Raw genomic sequence first — 18,641 nt, forward strand, 5'->3', positions numbered from 1 at the left:
TTCTGCTTTTGGTGAACAAGCATATGAGCTTATTAAGTGTTGAAACTTGTTGATGAATCTGTACGAACACACTTGAAAGATTGTTGTAATCACAACACTTCATCAAAGTTGAAATGTATCGAAGATACTTTATTTGAGATATTTAGACACCCCAATTTGTACAATACGAGTATCAAATTAGTCTTTACCTCAATATCAAGTTAGCCTAAACCTTTAAAGTTACACCTCATAAAGGTTATTTAAGATGTAATCAGGTTATGTTTACTACTTAACAGAATAACAATAGGGAGATAAATAGATAAAGAGGAGGAGAAAATTCATATAAAAAATGAGTTTATTGTGAGAGTACTTATTCAACTGGCCTTCCCAAGAGAAAGTATCTCTCTAATGGCATCTCCACATTTCCACCAAGCAATAGGCTTTTCTAAAAGTCTATAACCCAAGTCCCAAGTTATATAGAATTATTAATACTAATATTAATTAATATATAACAATATCACAATGGCTGGGTCACAACTAGGGTTCAGGAACTTGGTTTGCATTGTTATCCTTAATCCCAAAGATATATTACACAAGTCCTTATTATATATAAACGAGATAATTAGCTCATTTCTATTAAATGTGGGACTAAAGTTTTCATTATAGAAATCATAAGAAAAAATACCTAATTAAAAAATATATATTTAAATTAAAAATAATAATAACAAACATAAAGTTTTAAACATATATATATTTTTTTGGATTAAGAGCTTCTTATATATATTAATGCCGCCTAATGGATGTGTGTTAACCCAAGACCTCCCCGTGGGAGGTTGGGCCTTTAACCGCTTTACTAACCCACCATTGGCAAGTTTTAAAAATATTTCTAACATTATCTATAGCGAATGGTTGGGATTGAAATCTCTACCGAAATCTCAATCTCAACCATCCATTTCTAAAAGGTGTATCATTATACTTTTGAGATCTCGATCTCGACCGTTCATAGCACAATGTTGTGCAGCACTGAAGTTAGGTTGCAGTTTTTTGAATTGTGTTTGTTTGAGTTTTTACCAAGGTCCCTCAATCATTCCCTGATAAGGTGGTCAGGTGGTCTTCCTCCACTTGGCTGGTAGATCTCTGTAAGAGTGATGGTTTCTGAATGGAAGTGTTTTATACCTAAATAAATAAATAAATAAGTTTTTCTTATTAGATAGATTTTCTATTGAATCATCCCTGTAATTACAATGTATCTATATACAAGTAATGCTGGTGATTGATCTCAAGAAACACACAAAGCTGTGAAGAGCCTGAAAGCAAAAAAGTATAGGAGGGAAGACCAAAATTGGAAAAACCCTAACGACACCTACACATTTCTAAGTTATAACTTGGAAACCCTCTTCCACAGTTCCACCCCCAGAAGATCTCCCTAGCCCTTCCAAGTCCAAGACCGACGTCTTCTCTTTGATGATGATGATGATGAAGATGAATAAGTTGCAGAAAACCTACTACTCAAACGCGTCGATTTCTTTCTCAATCCCAGCAAACCACGAACCTCTTCTGGTGGACTATACGTGCGTATCAATGGCCACTTGATTCCATCAAAAAAAGCGTGCTTCTTGATATCTGTGGCACCCTTGGTGCACCCTAGCCTCTTCTTGGGGTCCTTCACTAGCAACCTTTGTATTAGATCTATGGCCTCTTCTTCCCCCTCTTCCGGAGCCACCGCCACCATCATGTCACTCTCCGGCAACCTAAATGGCCTCGATGACGCTATATTGCGCAGTGTTGCCTCCTTAGTTGAACCCTTAAACGGCGTTCGTCCGTACAATAGCTCGTATATGAACACCCCAAAAGCCCACCAATCAACTCCATTACCATGACCATCACCACTCAACAGTTCCGGCGCAAGATACTCGTGCGTCCCAACGAACGATTTAGAGAACGCCGCCGTGGGTTCCGCCACGAACTCCCTCTTCATTTCCATTTTCCGGTTATTTCTCCAGCGGCGCCACCCAAAGCAGCCGTGGTGGAAACTATAACGGCTCTTTTTCTTCTTTAAAATGGTGGTTTCGATAGTGGGGACCACATCGGCTTTGAAACACAAGTCAAAGTCAGACAACATTACGTGGCCGTCTTCTCTAATCAAGACGTTTTCTGGCTTCAGATCTCGGTAAACCACTCCATGCGCGTGTAGATACTCCAACGCCACTAGAACCTCCGCCGCGAAAAACCTAACCGTGTTAACCCGGAAACGATTCCCTAGTTGACTCCGGAGTAAGGCGTGGAGGTCCCCACCGGGGCAGTAGTCGATAAGCAAACAAGTGTAATGAGAAGCTTCGATGCGAGCGTAGAGGGTTGGAAGGAATGGGTGATTGATCATGGATAGCACTTGAGATTCCATTTGAACCTGTGAGATCTTTTTGGCGGAAATAGCGTTTTTGTCGACAACCTTGAGGGCGAAGTAAACGCCGTGGTCGTAGTCTTTGAGGTTACAGAGGAAAACACGGCCAAGGTCGCCGGTACCAATGTGGCGGACGAGCTTGAGGTGGTGGAGGTGTAAAGAGCCGTCAGAGGAAAAATTGGTGGCGGCGTTGATTGCAGACCAATGTGGGTCAAATCTCCGGCCGAGATTTGCTCTGGATGCGGTGGTGGAGTGGTGGGACCAGTGGGTGTCGTTGAAGCTCAGGGAAACACTGCTACGAGCACTAGAAGAGGTGAAGGTATTGGAATTAGAGCTGGTGAAGCTGAAATCCAGATCATATCTGAAGGAAAGATGGTATCATCATCCATGCTGCTACGTGTTCGAAGAAATGTCTTAGTGTAGAGGGAGGAACGAACTGGTTTGCTTATAAAGGATCCAGGTATGAGAGAAGTGACAGAGAAGGTGGTTGAAGGGTTATTAGTTTAGTGTTTGGTTGACCCATCTCTGCATTTAAAATTTTCTTGGTCGACTTACCTGGAGAAATTCATTGCCTGCAACTGCAAGCGATTGGCTTTAGAGTTTTTATTATCAGAGTAGAGCTTCTTATCAGTTTCTCCCTACGGACGTGCACCGTGCATGTACATTAGGGAGAAGGGGACTTGATTATATTATATTGTGAATTAGTAATAATTGTTGTTTAAGAAATTAAATAAAGTTAGATTCCTTTTGGTGGAAATAAATATGTTTAACTAATGAGAGGAGTGAGGTTTTAATTATTAATTAATTAAGAAAGGAGCAAATTTAGCTTTGGAGCCATCGGGTAGGGGAACAATGGCAGGGAGAAGAAACGGCACTGAAAGTAGTCATCACCAACCTATCGCCCTTGGACGTGGGACCCATGTTGAACGTTGTAACGATGTTGTCTGCCACGTGGGCAACACTATCGTATATTGTGTTTTTTCTTTTTTTTTTCATCATCAAACACATAAACACATGACTGTTATATAAGACTTTGTGTCTAACAATGTTGTAACGATACTTGAACACATGAATTCGTTAGACTTACTGACTTTGTGGAAGCACATCAACATTGAGTCTCACTTTTAAAAAAATCGAATGAAAATCATATCCTTTTGGGTCTAGATGCGAAGCATTGCCTTATCTTTAAATTACATATAAAAGGCTATTCTCTTGAGGATGTAGTCAAGATGCACATAAGCTAGTCCAAGCGAACTTTAATTGCCAAAAAAAACAAGAATCATCCATACATAACCTCAAGGGTTTGTTAAAAAAATTATTATGAAACATGTAGTCAAGAATTTGAATCTCTTTGGATTATAAGGATGTAACCAAAGATGTATATAAGTTGACTTTGATGAACTTCATATGGAAATCATCTATACACAATCTCAAGGCATTGTCACAATTCGTGAAGACCAATGTCTGATAGTATAAAGTCAAGAATTCAAATCTTCTTTGGGCTAAGGAGAAAACTCCACTATATCTCCAAGTGGTTATAAAGCTACATACTTAGTGAGAAAAAAAATTAAATGAACTCACAAAACAAAGAATTTCCCCTGGATTGGTTTTAGGTAATTGGCTTCTTGATTTCATTTATCTGATTGTAAAAATACTGAGGGTAGTAGATCTGGATCCCTAATTTGGATAGTAGTGTGACTTACGTGAGCACTTTCCCCTATGTTTTTGTGTCTCTTTCTATATAATAAAGGGAGGCAATTATGTCTTTTCACATGAGCAGGGGAGAAAAATTCAAAGGAGTGACAATATAAGCCACACTCTAGAACTGATATTTCTCTCCCTTAAAATAATAAAATTGAAGCTACTTGGCTACTTATATCAATGCAGCCCAATGATATTGCATTCTCTTGAATTTTAAGCAAAGAAGCCACTCAGCTAGGTTTTTCTAATGTTGTAATTTAAAAAAAAAAAAAAAAGAAAGTTTATTTTGAAGTTTGTAATCACCAAAGCAATAAGATATGAATTGGTAGTCTATGTTCATCATTGTCAATTCCTTATGATCCAATAAACCACATTGAGTCAAAATCTATGTTAAATGTATATATCCCAATTTTAGGATCAAACATGCACCAAGACAAGGCAGAGTGAAGAGAACAATACAGGAACTATTCAAGTGCTTTGCTTTATCAAGTGCAATGCACCCACCTAACTCTACTTGTGCTTAAGAGCTAAGGCTCAAACCAAATCATATAAGCAAACATACATCAACTTTTTGTTCATGTATGCCTAATGCAGTTTTGTTAATTGTCCCCTTTCAGGTTGCCACATACACATATTCTGATTACTCTTATTATTTTAAAACTGGGGTTCTTTCAATCATTCCCTTGCAACCAAACAGAGCACTACTAAATGGCAATTCAACTCATTCTCCTTTCTACCAGATAAGCTAACAACCAACAAAAATGATATTATGCAAAAGGTCCATGGGGTGCTCCATACAGTTGACAAGTGGAGAAAGCTTAAGCTCACATTGATATGGTCTGGATCAAAATAATCTTTATATTTAAGTAACAAGATGAGTTTCTAAACAGCAAGCATCTGAACGAGGTGAATAAAATCAAGATGCAGCTTAAGGTAGAAAAATGAACTGATGGTGTAATTTCTAAAAGATTTATATGTAAAAATTCTATTTCACTTTCCTGATCTAATGAATTGACAACTGTATAGAAACTAATCTCAAGATTCTCAACCAAGAATGACTTCCACTAGGCAAAAACTTTGCTGGTTTGTACTTTGTACTCATTTTGGAGAGCCTGAGCTGAACTAGAACACCCATTCCATGCTTATGCCGATATCCTACTGCCCATTTCCATTATCTTTGGCTGAAGTATTGATGTCCATGACAACTGGAGTCTCAGGTGCAGTGCTCAAACAGGTTACCATTGGAGTTCCTAGCCCAGATCCAGAAATTACATTCCCTTCCATGACAAATTCCTTTCGATCTTCTGATTGAACTGCCTCTAGAATTGCAATGTCAGAGGTTCCTTGTCCATTTTGTTTAGAATTCAAGTTTACAGTCTCTGCAACTTGAGAATTGTCAGTTGAATCCGCAACCAGGAGTCCTAAATTCCCAACTTGAACTCCAGCTGTGACCTGCGCAGGCAGCAAACCTAAGATGTCAGGATTTCCATCAGTAGGACCTGATACCCCACAGGATGCACTTTGATAATTCTGATTTGCTTGCACAACCAGCATTCCTGAGTCCTCGGCTTGGGACACAAATTCAGCATTTTGATGAAGTTTTGATCCCACGTGCTGCAATCCCAGTTTCTCCGTGGACATGTTCACTGCTGTATCTTCGGACTTTCGAGCAGATTCAGTTTCTGCATTAGCAGTTGCCTGCACATTCTGGTTGAGTCTTGTTACATCACCTTCTTCCATTGTTGTATCTTCAGCCTTTAGAACAGGTTCATGAACTACAGTATCAAGTGCCTGCTCATTGTGGTTTAGTTTTGTTTCATTGCCTTTATTTTTTCTGAGTTTCTTTTTTATCCATTTCTTCTTGAAACCATTTTTCTTTGGTTTGAGAGCTTTTGTAGTTTCTTGAGGTGCATTATTTGACTCAGCACCCTTTTTCTTGCATGGGACAACCGTGTACTGAATGTTGTCATTTAACCGCACTTCAGATCCTCCACCATGTCCCTGGATTGCCAATAGAGCAGTCCGTGCAGCTTTGATTTCCGCTTCCTTCTTTGTTCTGGCTGCAGCTCCAATATACTGAATCCCCCCAATGTCAGTGGTGCAAATAAATGAAGACGTTTTCCCTGCTGGATTAACTTTCTCGCAGACATATGATGGAATAGCGAAATTCATCTTCTGTGCACACTCCTGGAGTAGATTTTTGCACAAGCCTGATTCATGCTGAAATTACAGGCAACTTTTGATGTTAAGTACTCAAATAGATAAAATGTTCATTAACCAATAATATCATGCCAATGGTCTCAATTTATTAAAGAGCAATGGTTTGATGACCTAAGGATCCCCAAAACCAAATGCAATTGCACCATATGGTATGCCCCTAGTTCATTGTCTGCATATCAGGAGGTATTGATGTTGATGCCATGCAGTCCAATTCAATGAGGGGGCCCTCTAATTGGCTGAGCCCGGGTTCTCCATACATTTCCCATGATTCAAACACACTATCAAATAGAAAAATGTTTATTGAAATGCAACATTATACCATAATCAATAATATCAGTAAAGAAATATTAGCGATCACAGGATTCCAACAATTGCTAAAACTCAATGGATTTCGTTACTATGTCAGCCAGTAAACTGGCAAAGAAAGAAAAGTTGGACTTGCTAGGACAACAGAAAGAAAATACACTTAAAAATAAAATAAAATAAAAATCTCTGAAAACTTGCATACCCACAATCTAGACGGTAACTAAGAATCCACAGCTACATTCATACTTCTAATAGGATCACTACCTTCTCATCAGATCAATAATGCACCAAAACAATTCCAAAATTTACCTACTGATTCTAATTTTTATATTTCTTAATTTTGACGTTTACATATTCTTCAAATAAGTCAAATATGTAAAAGACCCAACCTTGAGGAAGCATATACACTAAAAACATTTCCAAAAGCTAAAGAAGAATCAAAACCCCTTATTCTGCCTTTTTATTTTTCACCATTTTGATGTTTACATATTCTTCAAATAACTCAGACTTGAAAGAGAGCTAGCCATGAGGAAGCATACTTTGTCATTTCTGGTCGGATTACTGGTTAATATTGCCTTTTGCTCCCTACCAATTTATATCACTTCCTAATGCCGCAATATGCAGCTCCAGAAAAAATTTCTTTGGTTGGGAGGGATTTCTCTTCAAAACATCAGTTTTCAGAGGCCCTAAGGAGACTGAAATTTGGCTGCCACGTTGCAAGCTCTAAGTTTTCTTATCAGAAAGAAAGAACTTAGAATTTACCAATTGGTCCAATTCATAAGAAAAATAAACAGTGCCAACATAAATCAGAAAACAAAATAAGGAAGAGAATAATAAAGCAATACCTAGGTGATTTAACCCGGCCCCAGACAGCCAAAGAAGAGCCATGGCCCAAGCCCACTTGAAGACCCAGGGGCATTTTGGTCATTTTCCAGCCCCCTTTTTAGGGCTCAATATGGGTCTTGATAGATTCCTCCCATCCAAGGGTCATGAATATACTTCTGTTTTTCTATTTTGGTTAGTCAATTTTGAATTATGAAGTGTCCAAGTCATAAGAAGTTTGATAGTTATAAAATAAGATTCCTTATCCAAAGAGGTGCTTATGTTTTAGAGTTTGTTTTTATTTGGAAGTTGTTTGCTTGAATCCAAGTTAAGTGTCTTAACAAGATTCCAATCCTAGGGTTGTGATTTTGTAGTAATTTGATTCCTTTCTAAGTAGGGGAGTCTAGAGTTGGGATCCTTATCCATTAAGGAGTCCCAACCCCAGTCAAAGTCTTTTATTTTTAGGCTATAAATAACTTCTTCTTTCATTGTAACTTTCAAATTGATTGATGAATTGGCTTTGAGAGAAAGTGGTCGGATCCCAATATGGGTGACCTACAGCTGGGCTTGTAATAGTGTTCTGAAAAATTTTCATTCTCTTCCTCTTCTTCAAGCATTCCAGCTGTTCCCTTCAGTTTACAAGTAATCCAAAAGCCCTAAACCCTTTCCCCACCTTCCTAAGCCATCGCACCATACCCGTGCCCCTCCCCTGCTCTGCACAACAGTCCCCCGTCCCTGCCTTGCTGCTGCACTGCAACAGCAGCCCTCCCCCATCCCTACGGCTCCCTTAATCATTCCCTTTAGGCCCAACGACCCTCCTAGCCCCTATCCCTAAACACCAGCAGGTCTCCCTCCCACTCCTCCTTACCTATGGCTACCCTAGAGACCCACCCCTTACCTTTCTTTTCACCCCATTTAGGTCGCCCCACCCTTTGGAACTTAACCTGCAAATTAAATTCAGATCTAAGTCTTGATTTTAAGTTCTAAATTCTGAACTGTCTTCTCCCTTAAGAAGAAATTCTGCAGAATTTAAACTTCCATAAACCCTAAGTTCTGAAGTTCATATTTGAACCACCTCCTACAACAGAGTTTTAGAGGCTCAAGAGTCCCCTAAAACCCTAAGCATCCTTCTTCTTTGGCTGGGAATCCTGGGCAACCCTAGGAATCTTGGGAATTTACCAAATTACCTCTAACCCTAAATTCAGGGTTTCATCAGTGGTATCAAAGCATGGCTCCAGCAACTCCTAGAGTTTTAAATCACCATGGATGAGTGAGAATTAAGTCTATGGCTGGAGCAAATTCTGAAGCGCCAGCAAGATATACATGTTCAAATGACTAAGCTGAATACTAGGTTTGCAAACCTGGAAGAAAAATGGAGGAGCAGCTGCACTTCCTACCACAGAGTCCAATCAGGGGAAATCAACAAGATGCAGGCTCTCAGAGCAACTCAGAAGGACTTCAATAGCAAGGTGCAGCACTTGGTGGACCCAGAAGTTGAAGGCCCAATCAAGAAAGCAACTAGAGCCTCACCTCAACAAAATCTAAAGGACCCAGTCAAGAGAACAACCAAGACACCACCACTAACTCCAAGGCCAAAGCTCCACAACCAAATGGTGATTCCTCTTCACCAATCCAAGAGTTTCCTCCAAAGAAGGTGCTAGAAGAGATTGACACAACTACCCTAGAAGTGGCAGACCCCTTAGCCAAAGAGTCTCATCAAAGAAGGGGAGTTGCTGTTCCCAAAATTCATCAACCAACACCTAACAAAGAGACCTCATAGCCACCACCAGAGGCAGCCCTTTAAGATCCCATCGAGCTGGTACCCACTACACCAGAGGTTCCCTATGCCCTTAATATCAAAGGGTAGAGTACTGCTGCCCACAAATATCAGAGGTCCATACCATCACCACTCCTTTGTGAAACTGGACATCCTTTGAGTCTCCAATTTCAGGGTGAAGATACTACACACCTTCTCAAGACTATAGCTACAGTAATGATAAAGGTGTTGACAGAGAAAGGCTCCTAAGGCATGGCTATTGACTCCATGTTTCCTCTTAGGGCTCTTGACACACAGTCGCCTAGGATTGAAGACTCCATTGCCATTTGCAACTGATCCTATCTTCCCAAAGTTCTGTCAGGGAAAGGTGCAACCAGTAACACACCTACTACTTCCACCCCACTGCAAAATGAGAGGACGGGTTCACATGCAAGCCCTCCAAAGGGTTGTTCTGAGTCTCATGACAAGCACATCCATTAGGAGATGAATGTTTCCAAGATGGGGAGAACTGATATAACCTAGCCCCAGGCAGCCCAAGAAGAACCAAAAAGGGCCCAACCCACTCAAAGATAGAAGCCAGTCCAAGAAGGGCCAAACCAGCCTAGGGGCGTTCTGGTCATTTTCCAGCCGCCTTTTACAGCTCAATATGGGTCTTGATAGAATTCCCCCGATCCAAGGTCATGGCTCTACTTTTGTTTTTTCATTTAGGTTAGTCAACTTTGAATTATGAAATGTCCAAGTCACTAGTAGTTAGTTAGTTATAAGAAAAGATTCCTTATCCAAAGGGATTCTTATCTTTTAGGGTTTGTTTTTATTTGGAAGTTGTTTGCTTGAGTTCCAAGATAAGTGTTTAAACGAGATTCCAATCCTAGGGTTGTGAACTTGTGACCTTGTAGTAATTTGATTCCTTTTTAAGTGGAGTAGTCTAGAGTTGGGATCCTTATCTATTAAGGAGTCCCAACCCTAGTCAAAGTATTTTATTTTTAAGCAATAAATACCCTCTTCTTTCATTATAACTTTCAAATTGATTGATGAATAATATTTGAGTTTGAAGAACTGGTTTTGAGAGAAAGTCGTGGGATCCGAGATGGGTGACCTGCGGCCGGGTTTGTGATAGTGTTCTGCAATTTTTTCATTCTCTTCTTCTTCTTCAAGCATTCCAACAGCAGTTTCCGTAGTTCCCTTCAGTTTATAAGTCCAAAAGCTCCCCACCTTCCCTGAGCCATCACACCATACCCCTACTCCCCTACTCTACGCAACAGTTCACCATCCCTACGGCTCCCTTAATCATTCCCTTTATGCCCTACAACCCTCCTAGCCCCTTCCCCCACTTCCCCTAACACCAGCAGGTCTCCCTCCCACTCCTCCTTACCTACGGCTACCCTAGAGACCCACCCCCTGCAGCTTCCTATTCCCAGCCACTTAAGCCTCCCTTTTCACCCCATTTAGGTCGCCCCACCCTTTGGAATTTAACCAGCAAATTAATTTCAGATCTAAGTCTTGGTTTTAAGTTTCCAAATTCTGAACTGTCTTCTTCCTTGAGAAGAAATTCTGCAGAATTTAAACTTCCATAAACCCTAAGTTCTGAAGTTCATATTTGAACCACCACCTACAACAGAGTTTTCGAGCCTCAAGAGTCCCCTAAAACCCTAAACATCCTTCCCCTTTTGCTGGAAATCCTGGGCAGCCCTATGAATTTAGGGAATTTACAAAATTACCACTAACCCTAGATTCAGGGTTTCATCACCAGGATCATTGGATTTATTCAGAGCTGGGTACTGAGGAATATGTACTACCAAAAGAAAGAAATAGAGATTGTGGAAAATTAGGTATAGCTCTAGCCGGGTATTCGATGTAGGGTCAATTGACATAATCAAGTTTAAGGTATATATATGGTGTCAAGTTGGTGATGGCTATTATATGTGCGTGTACACATAAATGATGACATTGTTTCCACATGAAAGTCCTTTTTCAGGGATGGTTTCAAGAGGGCCAACAAGACAGTAGGGCGACAGGAACTTAGGGGGTCAGGAACTACCAGATAAAACAGCATATTGAAGTGCTAACAAATTATTCTGACATATGAGGAAAACAAGAGTAGACTCAGCAGAATTGATAGATTCAATAAAATTAACATACAACTTAGTGAGGCAAGCTCATCATATTGTCATTTTTCCTGAATCATTTTAAGAGACTATGCTGGATGAAATTCTTTCAACCATGATGAGGACCAGGATACAAGAAAAGGCAAAAGGCTGATGCAATACAGTTGTGTCCTCAATTTTTGAGTTAGTCTGTGATCCAGTTGCCCTTTTTCTATGAGCATTATTATGGGCTAAATAATATGGTGATCGCTAAAAGAGAAGTTTTATTTTCTTTGGTTGCTGGTCAGCTTTACTTCTAGTTTCCTGGAGCTATCTTCTCCAGTTTCTATGTTTTCAGTTAAAGACATCATTTAGAGGCCTTGTTTCTTCAATTGAATAGCAGAGGTTCTGCTTTTCCAGTTCTTGTTTCCTTAATGTATTATGTCTATTGACTAGTCTCATTGGATTGAAATTCAAATTCAGACCTGAAAAGTATTGATTGATTTTATACCAGTGAAGCATATCTCCTTTGGATGAAAGGTGATGTGAAGCTTGATGATAAGAAGAAGGGGTGCCCAAAGTTAAAAGGGTTGATTTTTCCATTACTGGGAGGGAGGCTTTGGACATGTGTAGATTACTAGGTTGGTGTTTGTGCAGTGGGGGCTGGGGAACCTTTCCTGGTGATTTTTCTTTTCTTGAAGATCTGTACATTTTATCTTCTTTATAACTATTTTCTGCTGTTCCTAAAAGGAAGAAACAAAATGGGGGGGGGGGGGGGGGGATGCAACTATGTAAGAACCATTCAGACTCATAAATAGATGCTTCAAATTTGAAGGCCAGCAAATAATCATGTTGACTCCCTCAAGCTAATGCTAGCGAGTTTGAGGGCCCCACTCCCCCTGAAGTCTTTTAAATTATTTATTAGTCCTATTTTAGTTCTAATTTCTTTTCCTAGTCTTTTGTACTCATCTTCCTTCTCTGAGTTGGTTCTAGCTAATGTATTGCAAATCAATAAATACCCTATTGGGGCAATCAATAAGTCAACTTTCTCAGAGCAAGTGCTTCTCAATCTACGACAAATCAAATTTTAACCAGAGGTCTACATATCCTGGCACCGGGTGTGGTTGCTTTGGGGAGAAAACACTAGCCTGTCTTTCCGACCAAATTTAATCTACTTATTTCGGAAATTTGTGCACAACTTGTTCTAGTTTTGATTTTGGATTTAATGACTTAGCTCTTGACAAGCTGTTTTGACTGGACTAATGGACTTTAAATTGAAACTTCTGGATGGTCGCTGTTTCTGAGGAACAGTAAACATCAGTAAATTCACATGCTAAACACACAAACAAAATTCATACATTCACATGCTCACACAAACACACATGAACAAAATTCATACATTCTTTATTGTACATATTACTCAAATGCAAGGCTAAAGAAACGCCTGACAGTTGCAAAGGTTTTAATGGTGAGAAGTGAATATAACGGCCTCACAAGAAACACACAACCCCCACAAACTAACAAACTCTTCAGCATACACATCACTCAAATGCAAAGCTAAAGGCAAGCCCTGCAGATATTTTAATGGTGACAAGCGAAGATTTCAGCCTTAGAACTAAAGGATACACAGTCATTTAAAAAATGCGATAATGGAGCTTCTTACTTCTAAAGGTAATGAGCACAACAAAAGTATCTGCCATATATTGGAGGTGAATCCATTAGCAAGTCAATTGCTTTTAATAAAGAAATCATGACATTCAAAATAAACATCTAGGTAGGCCATTGAGACATTTTTCATATTTCATTAACCCATGGTTTTTATGCATCCAAATGCCACCATATACCGATGAGAAAGGTAAAACATACCACTGGAATTGAGATGCGTTCCCCTAAGTTCCCTGATTTAGCTAATTCCATTAGAGCAACTTCTGCAGCTGACTGCTCTGCCGCCTTACGATTGAAAAAGCCAGGGAGAGAATCATATTTGACATTGTCCACAACCACTGTGGACCTGAAGCTAGGCTCATGGGAAGGACCTTCCTTCATTGTCTCATAAACAGGAGTAGAAATCCCTGCCTTCTGTGCATATTCTTGTAACCGACTTTTAAATACATAGCACTTCGGGATGCCTGTTCGATTAAAAGGATGAGAATGTACCCCACACACATACACACACACCAAAAAAAAAAGGTTCAGGAGTTCTTTTATTGCCAAGTGATTTATTAACAATGAAAACAAAATCAGGTTATTATTTGTGTAAAACATCTACAAGCTATGACCAACTGTTAAAAAATATCCAACTATCAATACACAACCTGCAAGAATTCCACTAAACTTTAGGGAAAAAATCACAAGAATAACATCCAGTTGGCGCTGATGGCCAACTCACAAGCAATTAGATCCCAAAACAGCCAGGACCCAATTCTTGGTCTATCATTTTGCTAAATGGTTATTCGAATTTGTGAGAAATTGTTGCCAAGGCACACACACACACAAGTGGATGTCAACAAAAGAAAATCAAGCAGTAAAAGGCATGAATGGATCAATATGTCATGGTCAGCGGTTCCAAAAAGCAGACAGATCCACCAGACAATGGCTGATTCTTAACTGAAGACAGTGTGGGGTTTGGCTGATCCTAGACAAAATCAAAACTCAGTGATATTCAGCTCATTCTGATGTGGATAATCAAATTCGAAAAATCCTTCGTTAGCAAAACAATTTCAAGATTAAAAGTTTGAGGAAGTACTTCTCCATTAGTATTAAAGCATTTCAAGATTGAAATTAGGATAAGGGAAACAATTCCTATCATTTATTAAATATAAAACTTCACCGTGGTTATTGGATCACAAGGAAGAAGTTGGATTGGCAAGTAGCTACTGGTGACACAGTACCAGGCCCAATTGCAGAAGCCATTTTGTCCTTCACATGGAATTTAAGCTGTGGAAGTAAAGGAATTTGACAGGAAAGAACTAAAGATAGCAGCGCTTCACAGAAAGTCTGGTCCAGTAGGATACTTCGAAGGAAACAGTTAATCTTTCAGAAGAAAAATGTGGTAGAAGATTGGCTGAAAATGGGAATTGAAGAGGGCCAACTTATTAGAAGAAACATGTAGGAAACAAAATTTACAATGTGCTAGTCAAAAGGGAGGCAACAAGACACTCACACAAAATGGTCACATGAAGGAAATGAACTCTCCAAAAGATGCCAAGTACCTCTCCAATGGCAAAAATGGATTGACCAACCCACCTCTTAAATATCTTTTATCTAGAAAGGCATTATTTGGTACAAAGAGACTTTCAGGCAGAACTTCGGCGTCACTTTGGTTGGGCAATGGCAACAAAGGAAAAAGAGTGGAAGATCCTCCTTTAGAGAAAATGAGAGAGATAGTTGCAAGTACATGAGGAAATCTAACTGAGACTTCTCTGTAGAATAACCAGTGTTTCCAGGTCTGAAGTGCACCCCTGGATAACAAGATTAGTGATAGGCTTCAATACCCCCTTTAAGAGGGGAAAAAATGAAAAAGAATGTTGTCCCAGAGATGGTAGGAGATAGATGTCTGGCAAAGCATACAAGATATATGATGGCTCCCCAACTGGTAAAGTTATTCCAGAGGTAGCTTGCACAAAGAAAACCAAATGCATTAGTCTCCAATCAAAGGAGATATCACGAAAGATTTGTCATGTCCCTTGAATTGCTGCCACAAGAACCAGAAATCTCACCTACAGAAGATTCAGGGGAGATAGGTTCATGATTTCATATTATAAACAAACTGTTCAAAGCTCATAAAGTAGGACACTAAGGAGTTCTACAAAGCTAACTATCCCAACTGGGGAAATAGTGCAACCTTCCTTAACAGTAAAGAAGTAAGTCAGTAACAGAAGAAATAAGAGATGTTTCCCCCTTAGCTTCATAAGCATAAAATATTACTGAAAATATTAGATATGCAAGCTCTTTTGACGTCAACTCAACTCATTTCTACATCAAAAAATAGTTTTGTGAGAGGGATCCAGGGGAGATTGGGGTATTAATTGACAATGGGTAATTGAAGATTGCTTAACATGCTAGATATAGCAATGGCATATAATTGCTGCCACTTGAATCACATTTTGAATGTTATTAGAAAAAGAGCAAATTATATATACATCCCCTGGAGTTGCAAACTATTACATTTACATCCCCTGAAATTTTATCTATTACATATCCACCTCCTATGTTTAAAATTATGTTTCAACAGCACCCTGTCAGCTGAATAATGGGGTTAAGTGATAATTCATGATGTACTCAACACCTGATGTATTTTCTAAATTTATATGGAAAGAACAACTTTTAAGAAATAGCCAAAAACTTAAACTTGTACTGCAAGCCACAATATACAGTAAGGTGTTCACAATGCATATCACATAGCGCCAACCAGGTGCAACGAATAATAAATAAGTCATAGACACCTTTATCACCCTAGTCCAACAATACAATACTGGGAACATTCTCAAGATATTTGAGATGTCACCAAGATTTCACTAAGATTCTTTAAATGTTTTGAAATTTCTCAAGCTACGCAAGTTCTTCAAGATCTTGCCGAGTTTTCGAACTATAATCCTAGTCCCCTACCCTCTTTCCTGCCTGTGTGAGACTGCCTCTAAAGATGTGGTCACCTTTTCTTCATTTGCACTTCTCCTCAGCAGTATAGTTTGGTCACTTAGTCAAGTGCAGACCTAGGAGAAGAATGATATTTTTTTCCTTTAATGGAGAATGGGTCCAGGTCAACATGTGCTTTGCTGAGAAATACTGTTGCATTAAGGTGGGCATATTATCTTCTGGTGCCACTATCTCTCATAAGCAGTTTGAGCATAACCTGCAAAAAAGGATTCCTAAATCTAGGTCCTACCAGGAAATATGAAGCTCCACCATGCTTGAAGTTAAATCTGAGACTTCCTTGTCCAGATATTAATGTTTTACCCGCCAGAAATAGTTTACTCTAGATTCTTGGGTCCTTTCCCCTTCTGTTTGCAAACCTAGCATCCCCCCTAGAAGAAGTATGACTCTGGATAGAGTTGACTGGAGAAAAAGGAGCCATGTAGCCAATCACATTTAGTTTGGCAAAAGACTAAGTTAAATTGAAGGGAGCCATTTAAAAGCTTGGTTGTGAATATAGTTAACTGAGGTTGAGATGAAGAGGTTTGAAGCACATCAGGTAACACATGGGGTACCTTAGGGTCCCAGGCTCGGAATGTGCTGCACTTTGCCCGATCACTCCGAAATGAGGCCAGCAGCAGGACTCATTGCCCTGCGGTGATTGACGTCTTTTTTCGCATTTCGAAGTCGTTTTGAGGGGGGTTTGGGGCATTTTTCTGTTTTTAGTGGCATTTTCGTAGCTATTTTGTTTTAGCTCTATTTTAGGGTTACTTGGAACCCTATAAAACCATGTTTTGGGCTTCTTTTGAAAGCAGCTGAATATTGTTCTTCTGGTTAAGCACTTTTGAAAGAATGAGTTTCTCTATTATCAATCCAATCTACTGTTTGGCCTCATTTCTTTGCCATTTGGCATCAACATTGGCTTTCAGATTGACAAGGGCCACCACTTTATTTATAACTTGAGATGACAAACAAATATGGAATGCCATATAAGAATAAACCAATCCTTATCTAGCATATTTATTAACATCTGCAAATGAGCATAGACACTACATTGTACCTAAATATGTCACACAGTTCAAATTTTAGGAGGAAATGAGACTCACAATGCAATTAATTCCAGTACTCTGCCCTGTTTTGAGAACCAGGAAGCATAGATCTCACATAATAGATAAACAACACTGAGAAAATAAAAGCACAACAATGCTGCCACAACATTAACCAATGAAATATGTAAGCATTTACATTACTTATCAATGCCTCTGACAACTGTAGCAATGGTACAGAAAACTTTGAGCTGTGATCCTAGCTGCTAAATAATCAACCAAAACAAGTAAACAGCAAAAACTGAACTGCAGGAATTTTCTTACACAATTAATCAGGATACACTAGTAGAGTCAATGACTGGATTGAACCACAAAAAGTGCCTCTTGTGCAATTTGATTAGCAATTGGGAATTTATGCATGCCTACCCGAAACCCAGAAAGGAACTGATGCTATAATAACCAACTTTGATATTGGCCAGGCACAAGTGAGCAAGTCAAAAGCCTGAGTTTTGTAATTCAAAAAAAAAATCCATTTAAATAAATATAAATACAACTGAGTTTAGTTTGGTTGAGTATAGAAACAGAATAGGCTGCCTTGCTGGTGCCTATGAAAGCAAAGTGATGCAGCTTCTCCAGTTGATAGACACAAAGACAAATGAACAGTCAACTATCAAGGTAGTCCAAGTAATACTACATTATTATTAATTGGAAGGGGAGAAAAATAAAATGACCCATCAAAAGCCTATGTGAGGGTATTAACCCCTCCCCCAACTGAATCGGTTATGAAAAAGAATCAGATGTGTTCAATCTTCGGGGGAAAAAAGAAAATGAAAAAACTCCCCCACACTAAGTAAAGCAATTCGTATTTCCCACTTCGAACAAACACAGTCGAAATACAGAATTTATTCGTCTTAAAGTATAAGAAGAAAAAAAGGAGCCATTAACATAGCCAAAACTAAATTCGAAAGGCAAGTAAACATACCGAATGAGAAAGAATCACTATTGGAAAAGAAAAAGAAAAAACGAGGGTAGAACCGTAGAAGGGCTTGGGAATCATCTTACTACCTTCTTCTGCGCCATTGTTGGGCGACATGTCTTTGCCTATTTGCCCAAGAAGCCAATTGATTCTCTGTCGTCTCTATCCCTCTCTAAAACCCAGAGCTGAGTAAACAGTTCCTATGCGAAGTACTTCGAAACTGTAAACAGCGTCTTCTTTTGCCCGGCGCTGCTGCACGTACACGCACGGACTCCGCGCTATGCCGTGACCCGTGCCGTTTCTTCTTCCAGATCCAGAAATACCCCTATATTCTTCTAAAATACCGGGGATGGACAGCGAGTGTGTGAGTTGATCATATGCACCGGCGTTACAACCGCAAATTATGTAAACCCTACAAGTAAAAATAATAATAATAATAATAAATCCCATCACCTTACCCTATGAGTACCTTCTATAATTCATGGTCAACAGCCGTTGGGGGAACATATAGTGCCTCAAGACTCATGGACGGCTATATAGCTCATCGTGTCTATTTCGGGTTCGTACTAATATTTGCAGCACCCAAACCAAACTCGATACGAATGGCTGAAGCGTATAGGCAAACAGATACTTCAAATTAGAACATATGATTTTGTATTATTTATGGCAAAACCATTTAATAAAATTGAGAACCTTC

General features: G+C 39.3%; 2 protein-coding genes across 2 annotated transcripts; both read right to left on the minus strand.

Moving 5' to 3' along the window:
- Nucleotides 1–1,405: 1,405 nt before the first annotated feature.
- Nucleotides 1,406–2,749, minus strand: LOC149014461 (serine/threonine-protein kinase WAG2-like; the record flags this gene model as incomplete). Its single annotated transcript, XM_089155269.1, has 1 exon — nucleotides 1,406–2,749. A coding segment is annotated over one exon (1,344 nt), but the record flags the coding sequence as incomplete, so codon positions are not given.
- Nucleotides 2,750–4,846: 2,097 nt separating this feature from the next.
- Nucleotides 4,847–18,246, minus strand: LOC149014462 (uncharacterized). Its single transcript, XM_089155461.1, has 3 exons — nucleotides 18,034–18,246; nucleotides 13,157–13,419; nucleotides 4,847–6,301 (listed from the first exon to the last, which is right to left on the minus strand). The coding sequence occupies exons 1-3, from the start codon at nucleotides 18,059–18,061 to the stop codon at nucleotides 5,237–5,239; spliced, it is 1,356 nt and encodes a 451-aa protein (XP_089011587.1). The 5' UTR covers nucleotides 18,062–18,246; the 3' UTR covers nucleotides 4,847–5,236.
- Nucleotides 18,247–18,641: the final 395 nt, after the last annotated feature.

This window comes from Hakea prostrata, chromosome 5 (assembly GCF_041222555.1).
Source record: "Hakea prostrata isolate BN-2017 chromosome 5, UWA_Hpros_2, whole genome shotgun sequence".
Classification (NCBI taxonomy): domain Eukaryota; kingdom Viridiplantae; phylum Streptophyta; class Magnoliopsida; order Proteales; family Proteaceae; genus Hakea; species Hakea prostrata.